The following is a 22389-nucleotide window of genomic DNA, read 5'->3' as shown; positions in this document are numbered from 1 at the left end:
GCACTTAATTTGAATGTCTTGAAATTTCTCTGATTTCAGATCATTGGCAGGAATCCAGCTGCTCGGTATCTTCTAAAGTTGAAGCCATACAAAGGAATAAAATAAAGTTTGAAACACTATGAAATTTGAAACAAATGTTACAATGTCCAATTGTCATTGCCAAATACCAGGTGTCATCTCACCTACAGCCCTTTCTCCCAACAATCTGACCTGCTTGTATGACCTTTAAAAGTGTCCATGAAAGATGCAGGATTGAATGGAAAGTGGAACCCTATTCATCGTCCATACAAGTGAAGTATAGGGACATTAGAGCCACCAGACGCTGACTCAAATCCACCACCAAGCCATATCTTTAGGGAGGCAGCCTCAGCTCTGCCAAACTATAATCAGTACCTATCAACAGTGCTCACAATTGAGCCAAAAAAAGAAAGGACAGGAGAGGTTTTAAAGAAGTCCAGTTCATAATGAAAATTGACTCCCAAATATTCCCTCCACACATCCAACTTGATTGTATGCCTTCTACCAAACTGCTTTCCAAAGCAGAAAATTCCTAGTCACCTCCTCTTTGAAAGAGTAAATCAAAACAGAGCCTTTGCAACAGAAAATGCCCTCATTCCATCATCTCCTCTGGAAGACATGGTAAATTATTCAGATTCAAACAAGTAAAAAAATTTTGATTCATCTGTTAAACTGAGACCAGTCAGCATGTTAGTTTTGTCACTGTAGCTTTGATTTCTGCCAGCTCTTTATATTGTCTTTTAGTATTTTCCACTAACACCTTTCTGTTCTAGAAGTTGTAGCCTAGCTTTTTATTCTACAGCATTATGTAGAAAAGGCAACTTCTCTGTCACTATCTACTCAACTGGAAGGAAAAAAAAAAAGAAAATCAATATTCCAAAGCTTTGCCTTAGTAGGACTCTGGTTGTTTAATTCTGAACAAAATTTCAAAACAAAACAAAACAAAACGACACTCGACAAATAAACAAATGGCTTATGCCATTTGTAGCTGCAACTGATACCAGTTTTCTCCTAGGCAACACACACAACCGAGGAGAACATATTCATACACATCACAGTACTGTTGATTGAATGGATTGAAATAAAGCTCATCCTTCTACAAGCTATTGCAGGAGGTTTATGAAAGAGAAACTGTAATAAATTTGTACACAGGAAGCTGAATCAGCTTCACCTCACCTCAGACAGACATGAGCAGTCAGACAATACAACCGGTTAGATGCATCACGCTGTCACCACTACTGCAACACTCCACAAAGATTAACTGTCAGTCAAGGACTTGGCAGTGCCAGTTCACATAAATTACACAGCATGGCCTTCAAAGTACATGCATTACAGTTTCGTACTGGGCAGCAGACAAACTACAAGAATAAGGCAACAAAAGTGTATGCATAGAAATACAAAGTTACATGTGTGACATGCAATTAAGCTATGACAAAAGTATCTCTGGAACAGAAGAAAACATAGAACAAAATTCTTGTTTTATGGTCAGGCTGTAAACCTCTTTTCCAAGAGTAGCACAGGTTGCCTTGAAAACTTAGATCTCTCCTGCCTCTGTCTCTTCTGTAGGTTCATCATGTCAGCAAGGATGCTTTGCGCATCTGGCATGGCTCAGCCTAGACTGGTGCTTGGGTCACGAGCAGTACTGTGGTGCTTGGGTCACGAGCAGTACTGGCTCCAGCAGCTGCATTAGATTCAGAGATCATTTTATAAGGAGAAGGAGGGAAAAAAAAACAAAAACAAAAACAAAAAAAAAACCTACGTTTTGCTGTAGAGGGCTAGAGAAGGCTAGAAAATTTTTTTGACCATCTGAAAGATCATATGAATAGAAATACAGCAGTGGGTCTGCAAGATCAGAATTCAGGTATATAAATAGAGATGTTCTTACTTGGACTACAACTCTTTAAAAACTGCTACTTTAAAAACTACTTATTTCATAATTTACCTCCCCCTTCCCCTTCTTTTTCTTTTTTGGCTGCTAAATACAATTACATGGCCTCTTGACTTTTGACTATTACTATAAACTTGAAAACCTCTGTGAAGAGGCAAAGAAATGAAGCATTATTTGAGATAACTGACAACTGGAGCTGATCATTTGCTTGAACAGTTAAATAAACGGTTTTCTGGACAGGTTCTAAGATCTACAGTGTCCACAGTAGAGAACTCCATACTGGTACCAAAGTAGACTACATAAAGACATCATGATTTAGTTTTCAAATATATCTGAAAATAATCAGCTCATAACCCACTCCCCAAAACAGAACTAGTAAGCATACATAAGACATCTTTGCTGATAAAGGAGGAAGTCCAAATATTTCTACAAAAGTTATGGTGTATGTCATGCAAACCAGTTTGTGGGGTCAAAATTGCAACATGACTGAATCTCATTTCATTCCTTAATGCTGACAAGAAGTTTCTAAAAGTTTCCAAAAGTATGTTCCTTTTAATAAGATCCAGGAAGAAAATCTGGAGAAAGACATAACAGAAACAGAGATATAGTGGACAAATTAATGATTAATTTAGAAAACATCTGCTTAATTTAAATTTGACTATTAAATCCAGACATTTACTTATCTGGAAATGGGCTTGCTGCCAGCCTTGCTCCTCGATGTTCTCACATTTTCCACCTATTTCATCTAACTGTATTTTTCTAATAAGTTCGTTTCATTGCCAAGTTGCCAAATAAACATCCAAAAGGCCATAAGCAGCAGAAAAGATGCAATTTTTTTTTATCAGAATAGATAAAATAGAAGAGTAGAAGGAAGAAAATTTGACAGAGAAAAGAGACTCTACCAATATTCAAATCAGGGGAGAAGTACAGAAAAGGAAGGAGAATATCACAGCTTTGCATTATATGTGTAGGAAAGCTGCACTGTGTAAACTTTTAACCAAACGAGTAAGAAGGACAAGCAGAGCCATTCTAAATATCCCTTGATAGCTCACACTGTCAAAACAATAAGTGTATACAAGTAACTGTCTAGTTCTAGATTCTTTATTAATTCTAGGGGAGAAGTTTTAAAAGTCTTCACACCTCAAAGTTTAAAAACACATATCCAATAAAAAGCATCTTAAAGACCGTTTTGAACTGCCAGACTTAATGTGGTCCCAGCAATCTATAAGGCATTTGATCTAAAACGATGCAACTGCAATTTGCCTATTTAATGGCTATCTTTTTAAGATACACATTCCCCTTTGTTTGTATTAAACTATTCAGGTCATCTCAAGTTATATGGAGACTGGATGAAGACCTATAAAACTACACATGCAAGGTTGTGCCATGAAAATGTGCTTGCACTTTTTTTTTTTTTTTTTTTCCTGTAAACACCCCTGTTAGGAAAGTTACTGTACTCAGCTTCAATAGTGCAAGGAGATTATATTTATCATTATCCTTAAAAATGGGAGTCATCTTTATGTAATAACAAGATTCCGACACTAATTTTTTCCTAAACTTGGAAAGAAGAAAGGAGAATGAATGGGAAGGCAGCACAAAAATAACAGATCAGTAAAGTCAACCAAGATAATCCAATTGTGTGTGAATCTGTCTCCCCTCAATCAGCCAGCATAGCCACCCTTCCCTAGCTGTGCAAAACAGGGTTAACAGAGTTCTACCAGTTTTGGTTATCCCACCCATCATCAGCTGAAGAAGCCTTTTTTGTTGCCTTAGGAGGTTTTTTGGTCTTGCTCTCCCCTCCTGCATTTTCCCAGTTAGTCTCCCAGTTTTCCCAGCTGTCGCTGTTACTGTTCTTGTTGTTGGAGACTGTTCCTGAACCCCATACATCCCAGCTATCGGAGCTCTTCTTCTCTGTGGAATTGTCCACATACGTCCAACTCTCACTGCTTGGAGATTTATGAGCTTTTGGTGGGTCCGAGTTGCCAAAGGTCTCCCAGAAGCTTTGATCTACAGCATTGTTCTGGTAGCCCTCCCCTCCACTGTTCTGGTAGCTGTCTCCTTCAGCTGGTCTTTTATAGAGAAAAAGAAAAAAAAAGGGGGGGGGGGAAATCAGTTATGACATAAATGACTATAAACAGAGAAAGTGATAATGCTGTTGTCCTTTGTTCAAACAGAAACTAAGGATAAAGGCAGAAAGACTAGAGGTATTGGTCAGAATGGCATATATTCCAAAACACAGACTTTGGACACATTCTAAAATATGAAGGAAGGGGCTTTTGGCATGAATTTAAAACCTAGGTGCAGTGCACTACTTGCTCTCGGTTTAACAACTGGCATAAACAAACTCTAATACCTAGCTAAGCTTTGTGTGCCCCTGTACTACATACAGAAGCACTGCTATCAAAGTTTTCCTAATAGACAGAATCATTTCTTCATATTTAAAAATTATCTGCTACAACTATATTAAACGGAACATACAGGAGATGAAACTATGTGTTTAAAGGGACACAGAAGCCAATAACAAAAAATATATATATACCTTTCAGAATTATCATCTGGTTTACCAGAAAAGAAAGTGGTGACATCTCGCCATCCCTTACTTCCAACTCCCTGAACCTAGAGAAAAAGGACATACCATTCATATATACAGAACCAACATCTGCTCTAACAGTCTAAATAGCAAAAAACACAACACATTCCTCCACTTGTTCAAATGAAGATAACATATTTCATCAAAATATTTCACTCATCAGGTATTAATATTTTTGATGAGGAGTTACAAGGTTGATGTAATGAAAATACATTTGACAGCATCATGCTGCTGGAAGATGTGAAAAGTAGGTCAAATTCATTTTTTTCACCTACTGTTGTCAGTAAGAGCTTTGAATTCTGCCCTAAGCTTTCTTGACAAAAAGTGCTGGAACTGCACCTTACATAAATTGCACGCTGCAAAAATATTAGCAATTCATAACGGTAGTACTTCCCAGCTACTATGCACTACTATAAAAGTGGGACAGAGTTCGCAGAAACAGAATCCAGTACGTCTAAATTTTTAGAACTTGTTTCAATTTAATGTACCCACTTCAGTGCATAATAGCAGGCGCTCAGAAATCAAGCAAGCTCCAATTCCACAGACTAGAGTATCCTTTCACTACTTTGAAAGCTAACTTGCACTGTCATGTGTTTCCTAACAAGTTTTATATGGATGCACCGTAAAATTTAGAGGTCTCAGTCACTGATCAGTACACAGGAGAAACAATTCAACGATGGTTTTGTAAGCCAAAAGAAATTAAAGTGCACTAATAAGAAAAACTCAGATTAGGAAGTTTGTCTAGATCTTTTAAATTATTAGAGCATAGTAATTTTCAAGAACTTAGGGACTATGTTAAGCAAGTTTCAAATTAATGATAGTATTGGTGTTTTGATGTTACCAAGTAGTATTTATACTTCTATTGTTTTACGAAACTACTTCCACCCATTTTCACTAGTTTTATTTCAGTGGTCATGTAACAGGTCAAAAGCTAAGTTCTAGAATAAATATGACTGCTAGAGGAATCCTTTTAGGGGTATGTTAGATTGGTGTTGTATTAGAAACAAGAATTCTGAAGCGACATCAACAGAAGTCACTATTTTAAGTCACAGATACTAAGGATGGGTCCCAGAATTCAGACTTCAAGTTGTCAGGCTTTAAGCAAAAAAAATATTGTAAGAACTTACTTTATTCAAATATTTGCAACATTTAAGACATTAAGTGGGTACATGATATGGCTTCCCCTGCCAACTTTCACTGTGCTAGAAAGACAGACTCTCCCATGTAATACCACAGAAGTTACTCAAAACAGGCATTACAACTCTGCAGCACTCTAGACTTCACAGCTGTAGAGAGCACTTACCACATTACCAAGCAACGAAAGCAAAAGAAAAACAAAGGAAAAAAGGTGCAATACATTAGTAAGTTTAACAGTACAGATGTAATGCAAGCTGTCTCCATATTCTCTAGCAGGTATTTCTCTTTCGCGTTTGGGACGCCGTCAGTGTAGCCATTGTGAAATTGTATCATACCTGTATAGAGTTTTTCAATACCACAGCACAAGTACTGTACATTGAAAACTACTTTGTCAAAACTTAACTACGTTCAACACAAGCAGAGACTAAAGCTGCTTTGGGGTTTTATTTCACTAAAAACACTTGATAAGAATATGGAGACTGGCTTGGTATTTGCCTCCTCAAAGGCAAGCAGGCCACTTCATACCTTGCTAGCCAACTGTGATACCCCCACGGTGACCTCCTCAAATATTTTTCCCTCTTTCACCTACATGAATCAAAGTATTAGTAATTAATCATAAAAAGAAGTATTGTAATACCTTAAAATAAGCTTAGTTATGGTAAGAGCTAAAGATATTGTGGCAGCTTAAAACAATCTTATTTATGATAACAGCTAAGAATAAAAAGTGAAAAACCCAAAGTGAATCCAAATATATTTAATTTATTTAATTCAAAGTAACAAGGTTACCAAAATAAAATCCATATAGTACATGGATCTCTAATGGAGTGAACCAGTACTCTGAAGTTCACGGGAATTTTCTACTGAAATACACAGTCTGCGGAAGGCATCATTATATTAACACTAAGCATTAAAACTAAAGACATCAGCTCTTAAAAAAAAAAAAAAACTTGGCTTTTATAAAGAATATGTTTTACTACATTAAAAAATGTTTTGGGGAGGTTAAAAAAAAAAAAGCAAAATTGAAAACTTACCAGATCTTACTATCTTTTATACATGCTTACATAAATATTAAAAAGACCTTGAAATTTGGTGTCCTTCACCAACTAATAAATTACAGCCATTGCAAAGCAAGTGACATTATCACATGTGCCAGGCCATCACTGAATACATACTTCAGAATGTAACATTTATGTAGAACTAACAGCACAACATCCTAGAGGGAAATACTCTTTAAGTAGAGTACATTTCTCATTAAATAGTCCTACAAAATGTAAGTCAGCTCAAGAAAATGCACCCTAAAAATAATATATCTAAAGAGTCTAAAATAAACCATGGATAATTCTAGGGAATAGGAAACCAATTAGACTTTTCCACTGTGATTTGAGATGCTATGTAAAGAAAGCTGAATTAACAAAGGTAATGCAAAGGAAATTATTTTCTGATGTACTTAAACCATACTTTTCAGATTGAAAATTACTCAATATCCCAAAGTGATGGCATTGCTTCTCTCATGAAAAGAATTAGTCTGCTTTATTAAAAATAATGTTTTGGAAAAGATATGTAGGTAATTAGATTACCACATTCTCAGAAAAGGCATCATCAAAATCTTGGAGTTGATCCAAAATTCTGGAAGCACAGAACAAATCCATGCCAAATGAGTAAGATGTAACAGTATGTACACATGTGTGCGCATGTGTTTAAATATATGAAACGAGAAGGTAACATTTGACACTATGGAGAATCTTTTTCTAAAATAGGTAGAATCAACTGTGATTAGTCACTTAGGAGGATCAACTGCTTTACTTTTTTTTTTTTTTTTTTTTTACATGCCAACCACCAAGAAGTATTTATCCAAATTAATATAATGTGCACTTTCCACCGAGCACTGTTGAAAGTGCTATTAGCTACGTGTTTGAGGTCATTAACAATTGTAAAAGGAAGACCAAAAAAAAAAAAAAAAACTAAAAAAATACTTCAGACTATTTCAGTTTCCTAGAAATAACACAGCAATTAGAATGACTAATCAGAATGTTGCTTTAGAGGATACTTTGCTTATGACTGCATGAAAACCTTGATATTAAGGAACTACCGTAAGATTTTAAAAGAATTCTAAAGGTTACAAGAACATATTATTTGTATTAGTAAATTGTCACTATTCATCTTAAACATATACTAGTGCTTCAACTTCTTCTACTGCCCCTCATGTAGCAGCAGATAATCTAATGGGGCTCAGAGAGGCTAAGCTGAACTAGGAGTACTGGCAGGCAGATGGGGGAAACACTTTTTTTTAGCAATGTCTTTGAGTATTACGTTCAAAATTTGTTTATGACTGATTTCTCTGCCCATTTCAGATGCATCTTCATCCTGTCCACTTTTCCATTACTGAAAAGACCGTATCTATGAAAGAATATATCTAATAGAGAAAGAGTGTAAAAGGGAAGACTTGTGAACACAGGGAAGATTATTCAGGGAAAATATGCCCAATTAACATTTCTTTGCTACCATATTAGCAGTGAATTATTTGATGTTTCCCCTCTGCTACTATGCTAGTATATGAAAACAGAAGGGTGCATTGACAAGCCAGTTATGGGAGGAAACAATCACTCCCCAAGGAATCATAATCATGTTCTTTAATAATTTACTAGTTCCAAAGTTACCTTTTCCTGTGCAGGTTTGAGAACATTTTCATTTAATGTCTGACCTAACTCTGATGCCTATTTAAAAGTAAAACAAAAACAAAAGTCAGTTTTTTTTTTCTTTATTTTTTTTTTAAAGCCAACATTCTCTGCAGATGAGATATTGCTAAGATTCTCTTAGCAGTATCTCCAAAAACATATAAAGCCTTAAGCTTTGATTCAAACAAGCAGAATGAGCTGAAAGCATGTACAGTACAGTGCGGCAGAAAACATTAAAGGAAAATAAATCTAAAACCAGATGTGCATGGCCACAGGTTGTGGGAAATGTCCAGAGCCCAAGCAAAGTCTGACCTTCCACTGCAAGCAGAAGCAATGTTTCAATCAACAATAACCTGGAACATTGGCCCCTTGCTAATACTTGCAGCTTAATATTTGAGAAAACCAACCTCCTCTACCCTTACTTTTTCTAATTAATGGAAATACTCATAGAACGAGGTGTTTTCATTCCCAGTTTTTTTACCAGTTCTTTTGTCTTGTAAGGCTGCTGATGTCATCTATTAATAACAATCTAGCCCTGTTTCTAAGCAATACACAAGAGTCAGTTGTGACAGAAGATTTTTGTAATTTTTTCAGGTTTGCAGGGAGAGAAAACAATGAAATTCAGATACTCCTAACAATCCCAAAAAAAGGATGCATAAGGGCATTTTACTTTAGAGGCAAACTTACAAAAATGCAAGTCCACAGTCTACATCACAAAATGATTTGTGTAAAAGAATCATATTGACAAGGACAGTAGGGTTTGAAAATGCTTCATGTGAAATCATCTTTCCCTACTACTGTAATAAGCCTCTAACAGTTGCCCTTCTTCAGAACTGGCAGGCGTATTCTACCGATTAATTTCTTAATCAGCCCACTGATCAGTCCGAAAGGGCTACCTAGTGCTTGCAAGACAAACACCATTCCCATTCACTAGCACAAGGGAGTAATGAAGTTCAGCTTCTCACAGGTTTGCGTCTTACAATCGACTACCCCTGGTTAGGGTGTGAGCCTCCACTGAAGTTCCTCATTGGGATGGTGCACATGTGTACATTTTTCCCCTCCAGATTCCCAGCTGTCTATTAAGCTTTTCCCTAAGCCACAGCCCTGCTGGGATCTCCCCTCTACCCAACCACCCATTATCTCCAATGCTTCTACTCCTTAACAATTTGAAAGTTATTTGAGGAGACAAAGGCTAAAAGTAACCCCATTCCCACCTTATAAGAAACATGAAACATCACTTAAGGTTTTTTCCCATAGAAAGTCAGACTAAGAAAGTGTTAAGAAAAACAGGAAAGGGGATTGAATAGGATTTTCCAAAGATACAAAATATCTCAACACAGTCTATTAAACTTGATAAATTAACTGCTTACATTATATAATAAAAAGTCTAATATGTTAAGTCTAATACTTGAGGTTTGCTAAGTGAAGTCATTGCTAGGATCAGCAAGAATTGTGATATAACCTCATTTAGTCAACCATATTGTTTATAAATATGGAAAAGGGAGATCTGGATAAAACTGTGTTCCCTTCTGAATTATTTCATATTTATTATTGTTGAAGGCCGAATAGCATATTACCCACCACTACAGACTCTACATAGTGAAGCATTTCTTACAGAGTCTGCCTGCAAACAACACCTCAGTGTAATTCTTGGTACATAGCACTCCTGAATCAGACATGCAAAAAGGAGATCCAGAAACCATCAGTACTTAAGAAAAGCATGGGCAGAAGTACGGAGTGTTTTCTGACAGTGCAGAGCTTGGATATCTCTATCCAATTTAACTTATTTTAGTAAGTTTGAAGAAACATTATTGTACAAAACACACAACATTACTCTAAACAGATTTGACTTAAGGCAAAAAAGAAAAGACAGCTCAAGAGCAAATGCACATATTTAGCACGAACAGTGACAAGGAGTCCATGCACGAAAAAATATGTGAGGGCGTTACCGGCTCTGGCTGCTGCTTGTAGCCCCAAAACTTTACCCAGACAGCAAGAGAAAGAGCAAGGAAGGTAGAAGCAGCTTTTAGAAAAAAACTGGAAGCATTTTTTTTCCAAGCAAGTTAAGGAGCATGAACCTTCTCGAATTTTAACATCTACTGACAAGAAAAACAGTGAATACATTTGGTTGCTGGACATCAAATACACTTTTAATCAATATATTACATCAAAGAGATGTTAAACCTGTATTACAGGACAACAATTCAGGTGTTTCAGGAATAAAATTTAACAGTAACAGGACTTAAGATTCTAGATCAGCATGTTGCTGAGGTTCTTGTCAGTAGTTGTGGTAAGCTTTTACACTTAATACTGTATTTACATATGCACACAAATGCTGATAATACTAAACAAAGTACAGTTTTTCTAAAAGCTAAACTGCTGGACAAAGTGAAAAAAAAGACTTGCAGAACACTAAATTTTTCTTATGTAAGCCAAGCAGCAAATGTTCTAAAGCTTCTAAGTATCCAGTTTGTGTGCTTTCACTACACATTTTTGTTAATCTTGTTAATCAAACTGAAACAAGTTTGGCTTGCTACGTGGAATATTGATATCCTATGGCAAACACCTTTTTGAACACCAACTCCTACAGCTTTGCCTATGTTTTGAGCAATAGTATCCTATGCATATGAGGAAGCATTCCTGGCTAATGCTATACATAGAAGACAACCCAGTTCAAAGTAAAATTCCCTATACCATATATTAATATATATATAAGCCCTCTCTCACTCAGAACATCGGTATGTGAAGAATCCTGTTTATAGATTACTATACTTAAATTTAAAAATTTTCAACGCAAGCAGATCTCACTAATGCCAGAGCTCAGTATTATTCAGGTCTGACTGTTTCTCTTTCAAGCTTAGTTTGAAAGAATACATTTTTGGAATTATCACTTCAAATACACAGAGGCAAGTTAATTTAATATTAAGTAAATTACATTTATAATGTACTATTAAAATTTAGCAATGGAATGATGGCTTGCATTCCACAAGACAACCTAAAGAAGAAAGCTTCTTCAGATGGACCACATTAAAGCTTCAAAAAAATAAAATCACTAGCATATTTTATGGTCACAAACATGAATTAAAGCATTTAATTCTACTGCCTATCAAATACTCCCCTACAATTACGTAAACTACCACTATTTGCTTTCCGCTTATTATGCCCATTGCAGTTGATTGCAATCCCCATGGAAATAAAATCTAAATTCTTTCAGATGACATCCTAAAACATCATCATGCATCATGAGGGATAAACACACTGATCTCTTGATGATCAAATCTAAATCAACTGGTGCAACCAAATGCATGACATTTAAAGATAATTACTATCAATAAAGCACAGCTAAATCTATAATCACCTTTTGACTTGCTTGAGATCCAAATCTGGTAGCCTGTGAAAAGAAGCAAATATATTAAAATTTAAATTAATCAAAGGCTTTATTCCTAGTAAACACACACATTCAGAAATGCTGCACGACCCTCTTTAAGATGAATGCATCTTTGCTAGAATTTCACATTGAATGGGCAATATTCATTAATTCCTTTGGTATTTCAGATCGTCCTGGGAAGCATCAATCTCAACTTACAACACAGGTAAGAAAGACTCCTCAATCCAGATCAGATCTAAATGAACCTACACAGATGAGTATCAAAATGTCCCATATAATGTATACTTAAGTATTTTTCTCAAGAGATAACTGTTATGTTCAAAAAAGATTGGAAGACTAAGTAGAACAAAAAAAATGTATCTTTCATAAAGTTATTTATTTCCACCATCATCATCATAAAATCTGAAAAATTTTTACTTCCTCTGGTTTCAGTCTGTAGTTACATGACTGTTACATGACAGTGTGTGCAAATTTTTCAGAACACACTGAGTAGGAAGACCATGCCCTAGTTTTTTGCAGATGTCCCTCCTAGTACAACCTCTGCCTAACAAACTTTCTGATTAACCAGAAGAAAAGTCACAGTTCAAGAGATGTCAAAGAAAAGAAGAAAAAGCCATCAACAATTTGCCAGCTGATATTAAATTCTTGCTGAAAAATGCAGGTTAGCTTTACTTAGAGCATACAAATTTCAGCTGCAGAAATAATTCTTCTATTTATAAAGTCAGTATAGAAATGCCAGTTGAGTTCTTCCCTGATGCTTACAAGCAACAGACAAATTTACAGAAATACCTATCCAGAAACACGAAGTAAGGCACAGGTAAGGAAACACAGGTAAGGCAGAGATACACGCTCACTGTGCCCATGTTTTATACGCCATAGGCAAAAACATAGGTACAAACAAACAAAAGTTTAGTTTGTCTTGGTGATACTTTTAAACATACACCTCTATTAGATTTCAGATCACATTAATAGTCTCCTCTAGTCTGCAAGAATTACACCAAAATATATTTTGTTTACTTACACCTTCTTTAGCAGCTGAGGCAATCTTGCTAGCTCCAGTTGTAAAACTGCTCCATCCCTTTAAAAGAAAGGAAGAATGCAGTACTCTGCACTGACTATTTACAATCATTATTCATAATGTTCATGAATGCATGTTAAATTAAGTCAAAATGCTCTAATACTTGTCCTGTAGTCATGAAAACTACCCGCTGGTGAGTAAAATTAGTCTCTCGCTGAACTGCAATATTGTAACAAATCTCCATTACTTGCCTGCACATACACCAAGCAACAAAACATTCCACACATCTATCTATTCTATCTAGACAGAAAAATGTTTTCCCTTCATCTTAAAAACAAACAAAAAAAGCCCCACCACCCAGCAAAACATACATTTTGGCTGTCCCTTTAAAGTCTCTTCATTATTAGTCCCTCCTCAGCCTGTTCTATGCTGAAACACTGAGTAATAATTATGTCATCAGTATGCAAATGGCAGAGTGGTATTTCTTGTAGTTCTTACGTTAAGTGCAGTCTGAAAGGACACAAGACAAACAATTGAAATTATCTATTTTTTACAGAAAAGCTTGGATGGACTAGTCAGTGTGACTTCTGTAGAAAATGCTCCTTATGATATGTAGTAGCAGAATACTGATGTGTATATGTAAATGTAGCATATGGGGCAAAGATGATCACACATTGTAGAAGGAAATTCATCCTAGTGAGGAAAACTATGTGTGCAAGTAAATTTCACCATGTCTTTAAATTACACTGTAGTATGTATTTGTGGTCACAAGAGGGCATTTTAATCATAAGTTTCAATGAGATCATATATTCAAACAATGGTTGACAGTAACTTAGACAAGTGTCATCTCGCCTTTACCGTCTTAGCAGTACATTATGGTTGCGGTTTCTAATCTTAATTTTCTGGCCCACAATCAATGGAAAACCTAGAAAAGGTTCAGCAGCACCATACAGGCTAAGCATCTTCCTTGTAGGACCATTTGGAATAGTATTCAATGACTCAGGAATTTTTTTTTTTCCTATTACGTTCTAGTGAATTATGTAAAACCATAAAATGGAGTCTGGTGTGGATATTCAGTTGTATTCTACTACACCACAGGAGTCAGGACTTCTGGGTGAAATATTTAAAAGTTGTGTGTCAGTAACAAAAACAAACAAAAAAAAAACAAACACAAGCAGTATTTCTGATGTGTCTCCCTGCTGTGTTGGAATACAGTATTGCAAAGGGTTCCATGGGTAAATGAGTCATTTCCTTGATATCACAAGCATTTTTGAACCCTTTAATTTTACCAGGTACATTTGGAAAACAGATTTTTGTTCACCACTAATTCGTCCCAAAAGTCTGTTCCAAAGCCTACTCTAATTTAAAGATAAGTATGACCCATAGTATCCAAATCATATGCTGAAGACTATAGTAGAAGTCCAGAAGACTATAGTAGAAATCCTTGCTGTATATTCAAAGTGACTCTGAATACCAAATGTTGTTTTGCACGGCTACTTCGCAGCATACCACAGCAGCAAGATGCACCTGACTAGCTCTGTGTTCTCACTTTCCTTCAATAAAGTACTTTTCAGTACTTCTGCTTCAAACATTGACAACTGTTCAACCATATGCCAATATCTCTTCATGTCTGGCCACAAGTACTTACAACTTTTTCATCATTGCTCAGTACTGCTGCCACCCATATAAGCACATATTTCAGCTATTTTCTACTGAACCCATCTAATATGATTAATCACTGCATTATCAACCCAACTATTTTCATCACATGACTATTTTTTTTTTATTCAAGTCCCATTAGGTATTAGATCTTAATTCATTGCTATATATCAGTTCACAGATATGAAGAAATGAAGATACCAGACATACTGCTTAAATTTCTTTCAAACTTCTCCCTTAAGTCTTCCAGTATCTTTCTCACTCCTTGAGAATACCACTATTACTCTATATTCACTTTGTACCTATCTGCAGTCTACAGTTTGTATTCTCAAGTCATATTCCAAGAAAATAGCACAAAATAGAAGAAAACAGCATTTCAGGTCACAGAAAGCTCAGAGCCTTTCCTTACCGAGTACAGTGACGACATAGCATTATTCAGGAAGTCATCTTCCTTTTTTGGAGGGGTTACTGTGTTCCCAAACCCCACATAGCGATTCTCTTGGCCACTACCATAAGAAAATGAATAGCATCTGTATTTGTATGCATTCATTAAAACTAAAAATGCAAAGCATGAAACAACAATTGTTTAACAGCCTTTAAAACACACTTGGGGAAAAAAGCATCGTAGTGCTGATATCTGCATAGACACTGAATTCCTGAAGTACTTAGCATCCAAAAATATAAACCCACCAATTTTATGAAAATATAACACTATCAAGGGTTCACTAGTGAATCCTTACAAAGGAAAGTGTAAACTAACATTGTCTAAATCATTCTCTAGTGGTTTAACAGATCACTCATATCAGAAATCTGAAGTAGGTCTCAAAGAAGTGATGTATGAAAACATGAGTAGGAAATGGACAGAGAAGAAATCTCTGGACAGAGAAGAAAAGTGTTAGTGTTATAAATACTCCAGTTTAACCCAATACACTCTATACACTAAAAACTTGTTAGTTCAGAGCTCACCACAGTAACATTTTGATTTACAATAACTTTTTTCAAACACTATTCAAATATTTCCTTTTTACACAAATGCAGTAAAAGGCATCTTCCATCATCTTCTCCCTTAACACATTACCAATTTTTTTTCCAACAGTAAACAAGACATAACTGTTTACCTAGGCTGAGTGAATCAGGATCACGCTCACGTAGCTGTAGCATAACATCCTGGTCTATGCTATGCTTGGGGATGAGGCACACAAAATGTTAATGTAATAAATATTATGTTACCCTTGATAGGAGTTAACATCATCATTTAACCAGTCTTCAAAAGCTTTGTCAGATGAGGCAGTTGCATTCTGAGATTGTCCAGCAGAACTACTGAAATGAAAGATTTAAAATAAACTATGTAAAGCAAAAACTACTAAGTGAGCACTGCAGCTTGTCAAATATCATCAGAAAGAGGTGCAAAATTGATTATTTCTTTGGTCTATCAAATAGCCACTAAAAGCCACTAGGGTATTGAATGAATAAAGCAACAGCAGACCCAGTGTTACTCAGACTACAGTTAGCCGACTGAACTTGCTGGATGATGGCCAAGCACAGAGCACTTGTTTGTCTGATTTACAATTGTTTTTTTCAGTTAGCTCAATTCTTAATTGCAGAAGAAAATAAACAAGCATGCAAAAGCAGAAAAACAAGACTGCTGCATTCTAATTTTGATGCCCTATTAGCAACTAAATCCATACAGAAAAGACTGCTACTTCCAGTTTGTGACTGATTACCAAGCAACAGCACTGTAGTTAAGGTAAGTCTGTGACACACTAAAATGACTGACAAGACTAAACTCAGTTGCATTACAAGGCAAAAGCAAAAAGATGATCGAGTTTGCTTTCTGCTCTTGCTCACTTGTCTCTATCACAATTTTTAAGATTCAGGAAAGGCCAAGGAAGGGGGACTGATTACAGAAATTAAAGCCCTGCTACCTCAGTTTCCTTATCTTCAACAAATAAAATGCTTGTTAAAGCAACATTATCGACAAAATGAAAATAGAAGACATTCCAACATCAGTGTTTGATCCTGCTATTGTTATGTCAATATTAGGTAGTAAGAATACATACCGATGAGCTGAAGAGAGAGACATTTTAGGCTGTGGTGGAGTCCAGTTCTTTGCAGGAGAAGTTTCAAGGGACCACTCCTTGCCTTCAGCTACAGTAGCTACCTAACAGTGGTACGAAAAAGATCAGAATGTCAGGGGTCCAGATTTTCACACATATTATAAACTGTTCCTGTAAAACAAGTTGATTTTTCAGTTCACTGCCAGTTATGCAGTTAACTCATTTTCACACACACAAAAAAAAAAATATTGAATCTGAGACTAATATCTTCTCTTCCCCAGGCTAAAGAGGCCCAGCTCTCACAGCCGCTCCTCAGAGGGCGGATGCTCCAGCCCTCTGATCATCTTTATAGCCCTGTGCTGGACTCTCTCCAGTAGCTCCATGTCTCTCTTGTACTGGGGAGCCCAGAACTGGACACAGTACTCAATATGAGGCCTCACCAGGGCTGAGGAGAGGGGCAGGATCACCTCCCTCAACTTGCTGGCAACACTCTTCCTAATGCACCCCAGGACACCATTGGCCTTCCTGGCCACAAGGGCACATTGCTGGCTCATGGTCAACTTGTCATCTACCAGCACTCCCAGCTGCTTCTCTGCAGAGCTGCTCTCCAGCAGGTCAGCCCCCAGCTTGTACTTGTGCCTAGGGTTATTTTTCCTCTAGATGCAGGACTCCGCATTTGCTCTTGTTGAACCTCTGAGGTTCCTCTCTGCCCAACTCTCCAGCCTGTCCAGGTCTCTCTGAATGGCAGCACAGCCCTCAAGTGTATCAGGCACAGAAAAAAAAGAGTTGAAAAGAGAAGCTCTAAGACTCACCCCTTCCAATTACTGCAGAAGTTCAAAAAGGTTGGGTGGGGGGTTTTGCTTTTTTTTTTTTTTTTTTTTTTTTGGTGTTGGGGCGGGGGGAGGGAGGTTAGTGCTTATGAAGTACTTCGGAGATTTTCAAATAGAAGGGAACGAGGACATTCATGGCTATACAACTAGATTTACCTGATCTCTAAAAAGAGCTGCAGCTCTGCTGTTGTATTTCTCTTGCATCGACCAGCAGGGATCATAGTCATCTTGAGACTCCAAGAACTCTCGAAATTTGCTGTTACCTCCAGCCTTCATTTTCTCCAGCTCGATATCCTTCCATTTATCCATAGTTACAGAGCGTACAAAGCTGAAAATCAGTTAAAGATTCACAGCTTGTTATGCTATATCCTTCTACAACAGCAGGAACTGATATTATTGCAACTTATCTCAAAGACTGAGGGTATGGAAATGTTAGAATCACTCTCAAAGTATAGAAAGAAAGAGTCTCATAACACAAAGGTCAAATCCTCACTGAAACAGTCTAAAATCATGCCTATATAGGTAATTAAAGATGGCCACCAGAAGGCAACTGACAGAAAAAAAACAGCTTTCTTCTACAAGCTTAGAAAATGATTTAACCCATTATACAAAAGAAAGCTTCTCCCAACCTGTTTTATTCTGTAATTTTTTCATGTTCTCTATTTCGCACAGTTACACTTAGGGAATCTGTAAGGATACCTTGTGTCCCTCCTCACTCAATGCCTCTGCCATCAGGTACCTGACAGCTCACCTGTCTTAAGGAGCTACACTGTAGTATCTACCACGACCTCATCCCGAGGCATTTACGATCGCAGTTAATATCTCAGCTCTGTTTCAAGCTATAAATTTTTGCTACTGCTCATTAAAGTACATTAAAAAAAAGTGCCCTATTGTTAATGTTTCAATATATGATCACACACACACACACAAAAAAAAAAATCCTCCTCAGCAAGGCTCTGTAAAAACTTGTATCTTGACTGATTTCTATCTTTTTGTCCCTAAATCATTACCATTCATCACATCTTCCTTTCTCTCACATAACACATGGAATAGCTCCACTAAACTCATTTCTCACACAATTTCAACTCACTAAGGAACTTCAAAATACCCCTTAAAAAGCAAAGCACATACTTCTGAATGGCCTCCTTGCTTTGATGATCTCCCTCCTGGACTTTCTTTCCCTTTCTCATTTGAGTAACTGTCCCATGTTCTGCCCCTATTATAGACCGTGGAGTCTCTGGAACACATAACAGTTCTTATTCCATAATTTCCTGGCTCAGTTGAGTATGTTTCTTGGAAAAAATAAGAGCTATCATTTATATTACAAAAAAAAAAAAAAAAAAAAAAAAAAACTCTAGAAGTGAATAAAACTGTTTTATACACATATGACAAAAATATATTGTAATCGTACTGTAACTTTTTTGCTCAAATCTTAAATTGCTCTAGTACTACTGGTTTCTATCAATAAAATTATACACTTTAAAAAAAACCAAAAAAGTATATTAATGAAGGAGGACAAAACTAGTGCAGTGCTTTACAGATTCTGTAGTACAACTCTGACTATGAAGGAAGAGATCTCATTTCCTGAACTAAGAACAATATAGCTACACCAAAGCAGCACGTGCCCAGTTTAATCACAAAGAGTACCCAGAGAGTTAAATACACTTTGGAAAGAAGCACAAAGCAAAATTGCCTATGAAATGCTGAAATTGAGACATTCTATACCTCTCCAGAACAATAGATTTTGTTCATAGCCACAATATACCCCCAGGTAACCCAATGCAGTGTTTGCCAGAAAGGCTGACCTGAGATGAACTCCCAAGCCTCGATGTTTTCCCGAGCATTCAAGACAGATCCAAATTCCATAGGTCACACTCACCCACTGGGGGTTAAATGCACCACATTCAAAACAGACCTGTGAGAGAAAAACAATTATCTCTAACATTCAAGCATTGCTTATCTATGTGAAGCCTTTAAAATACAACTCAAAAAGTCAAATCTTCAAGATGCTGCATGCGGAAAATAAATTCAGAATAGAGGATTCTCAGTATTTGAAAAACTCCTTCCCTGAAAGTCCAAGCTTCCTTTAAATATTAATAGTTCATGGAAAGAAATATTTGTTAACCTGCCTGACTCAGACTGCAAAACTATTTTACTGAATCAGGCACCAAAAAACAGTAAGGAAATAAAGACAAGTGAACTCAAATTAGTCAGCAAAGAAGTCATCTTGATTTTATTTTCAGATTGTTTTGAAGGAGGAAAAAATAGCCAAATATAACCAAACAGACTTCCTGAAGATACAACATCAAGTTTTTGAATGTATATTCAGCTGTACTACAGTTTGGTAGTAAAGTGAAAAGATGATAGCAAATCAAAACGGAGTTTTTCTTAAAAATCGTTACTGCTCATAGATCACAAAATCTTACATTCTTATGATTGGAATCACACTTTAGTATTACATATTGTGGGTGTAACCCACAAAAATAATTTCAAATGGGGTTGCAAATAATTTTTGGAGGTGCCCACAGATATCAATGTGTCAATAAAAATTAAAATGAGCTTGTCTGTGGACTATTATATTTAAGGTGAAGTACAAAGAAACTTCTTTAAATAAACCATTTTATACTAAGTTATGCCCAAGACATCACTTGTTCGACAAACTGTTAGGGCTTACAGCATTACTAAAATCTCTGAAGACCTGTGGCAAATATGCAACCATGCACTGTAATACAAATATGAATAAAAGTTACTGAAACTACCACAAATTCGAGATTCCAAATTTGTATGTTACCATTAGTTAGCCATACCAGTGCTATAAGCAGATTAGCTCTAGCAGACAGTAACGTACGTCTGCAGCAGGCAAAAAAAAATATATATATATATATATATAATGCTACAAAACTAATTTAAACGAGATCATAAATAAATTTCTCACATTGTTCTCATCTTGTGCTCTGACTTCCTTAAGAACTTTCCTAGTCCTTGGACTTGCCATGGTTCTACAAAAAGGAAGAAAAATAAAAGCACAAAACTAAAACATTTTGTAAGATTTGATATTGATAATATATATTCAGTACTAAATAAGGATGATCTCTACAAAAAAACGTTTACAATTTAAACAACTGAGTCACAATTAACTGCAGGAAAAACTCTTACCACAACCTTATTTTTCCATTTGATTTGTACATTTTGACAGGTAGTCATCCTATCTCACACACTGGCAAGGTATAATTAAAAAGCAGAGAGGCTAAACATGGAGATTCTTTTACACTAAGGTATCAGAACAGACACTCACTGATACTGCTTCCCAACCCATCTGCTATCTTTGCTGAAATAGCTTTATAATTCTTTTTAATTCCATGGGTCATACGTATACAACTGAATAGACCTAACCAAGGAATAGTAGCTACTCTTAGAGCGCGGAACAGACTGCTAGAAGTGCACTTTATTAGAAGATACAAAAAAAAATTGTTTTTCCGTAACTCTTGAGTTTCCTTGTTAGTTAAATTCCATGAAAATAGCACACTTATTGGGATCTATTACACAAAATAGAATTCAAATTCTGATAAAGTTGGTCTGGTTGGCAGACCAGATCATCTTCTCATCAACTTTTAATTTTATATAGCTTACTCATATCCATGCGAGGAAGAAGACAGCACTATGAATAAAGTGTGTTTCTAAACAGAAACCATAACAAACACACTTGCACAAATCAAAGTCCAGCCTTTGATTCTACTTTGTGTCACTAGTAGGGTAAGAAAATCTCCCTCCTAACTTAGGATTGAAATTAAGTAAGTAGACAACTTAATCAGTTGGTAGACAATTAAATATATTTCCGGCCTTCTGCTTTGCCATTTTTGTTAGACTCTCTTTGTTAATTCCCCTTTCACAAGGTTGTATTTTGATAACAACTTATAACTCTTGAGTATACCACAGGTCCCTCTTTGGCTAGCCATTTGTTCTCCTTATTACTCTTGTTTTTTAAAGCACTATTATCATTTTTCCTCCATTTCCTCAAGTTGGTAAAACTGGTTTTCATTTAGAATAATGAATAAGAGATTGATTACACTGTAAAGTCCTCGCAGGCTCAATGGCAAACACTCATTACTAGAGCTGAACAGGAAAGCTTTTTTCCCATTCTAATTCAGCAAGAGCCAAAAATTTCAGTATTTTGTTGAGCAGAAAAACCCATCCAACTACACCAATACCCAGACTATTTGAGAGTTTATAAGAATGTGAATTTGGAATCTTTGACTCAAAGCTGACAGAACAGGCAATTGCCTTTGAATTCTCCTTAACTGCCACAGTGGCCACAGCCACTGTTTGCTCAGAACTATGTATTCTTCCTTACCAAGGAAGTTTATACACTACTTTAGCAATCTTACCATGACAAGACAGCTGAAAAACTTCCAATAATAGATTTCATTTTAACAAACTGGCTTTTCTGGATGAAAAGCTGACATCAAATTACTTTTAGCTGACTATAATCTGAACATACGCCCTATTCCAGAAGGGATAACTTCCCTAACTAACCCACCAAGTGTTTCTGATGAAAAGGCAGAGCTCCAGCCACACTGCTTCATCCAAGAAAAGGAGCAGGAAACACAGGTCACCAGCTTCCTACCTTTTTCTCTGCTCCTCTTCCACCCCCTCTGTGACAAATCATTTGGAAATGAAGGGGGGTGAGCTATAAAAGGCCTTTGCTCCTCTGATGTAGCAGCAAATTCATATAGCCAACCTGTAATGAGTTCTGCAGGTCAATATACGAAGATCAGCTGTGCAAAGTGATCTGCATGATTTCACGCACCTGAAGTACCCCTAGGGGATCTCACCAACACAAAAAGGCTTCTGAGGCCCTGTTATTTGAAGAAAAGTTTTGAACAAAATGCTGCCATCCCTCTGCACGGAGCAAGCGCGATTCACATCAAAATACATTTCATCTTTTTAAAAGAAGGTCAAGTTCAACCCCCTCTTAAAGTCTGATGCTTTTCTATACTAAGAAGCAGAACCAACTTACCAAGAACTTCCCCAAGGATGAGAGGCTAGCAATTTTCTTCCAGAAAACCCGTGAAACTAAGATGCTCGGCTCTCAGGTGGGTCCCGGAGAAGGACTTCAAAACATGGCCGGA

General features: G+C 36.5%; 1 protein-coding gene across 9 annotated transcripts; it reads right to left on the bottom strand.

The window, feature by feature from the left end:
• Positions 1-911: 911 nt before the first annotated feature.
• Positions 912-22389, bottom strand: ARFGAP1 (ADP ribosylation factor GTPase activating protein 1). Of its 9 annotated transcripts, none has more exons than XM_062589321.1 (14): positions 22278-22389; positions 20196-20259; positions 19066-19175; positions 17417-17588; positions 16434-16534; positions 15604-15693; positions 14783-14879; positions 12718-12774; positions 11667-11699; positions 10258-10287; positions 8291-8347; positions 6159-6218; positions 4446-4522; positions 912-3975 (listed from the first exon to the last, which is right to left on the bottom strand). In XM_062589321.1, exons 2-14 carry the CDS (start codon positions 20253-20255, stop codon positions 3621-3623), a joined length of 1299 nt encoding a protein of 432 aa, XP_062445305.1. In that variant the 5' UTR covers positions 20256-20259; positions 22278-22389; the 3' UTR covers positions 912-3620. The 9 variants fall into 9 exon arrangements, with proteins under 9 accessions (XP_062445305.1, XP_062445306.1, XP_062445309.1 ...); XM_062589322.1 differs by having other exon boundaries at positions 15604-15690; XM_062589325.1 differs by lacking the exon at positions 6159-6218 and having other exon boundaries at positions 4446-4516.

Source organism: Rhea pennata, chromosome 16, assembly GCF_028389875.1.
Source record: "Rhea pennata isolate bPtePen1 chromosome 16, bPtePen1.pri, whole genome shotgun sequence".
NCBI lineage: Eukaryota > Metazoa > Chordata > Aves > Rheiformes > Rheidae > Rhea > Rhea pennata.
This window is presented reverse-complemented; position numbering and strand designations above follow the sequence as displayed.

Coding starts and splice junctions, on each gene's coding strand:
- ARFGAP1 (XM_062589321.1), bottom strand. CDS start 20,255: ATGGCAAGTCCAAGGACTAGGAAAGTTCTTAAGGAAGTCAGAGCACAA. Junction 19,176..20,195: donor GAGCACAAGATGAGAACAAT/GTGAGAAATTTA, acceptor TTTCTCTCACAG/GTCTGTTTTGAATGTGGTGC. Junction 16,535..17,416: donor CAGCTCTTTTTAGAGATCAG/GTAAATCTAGTT, acceptor TACCACTGTTAG/GTAGCTACTGTAGCTGAAGG.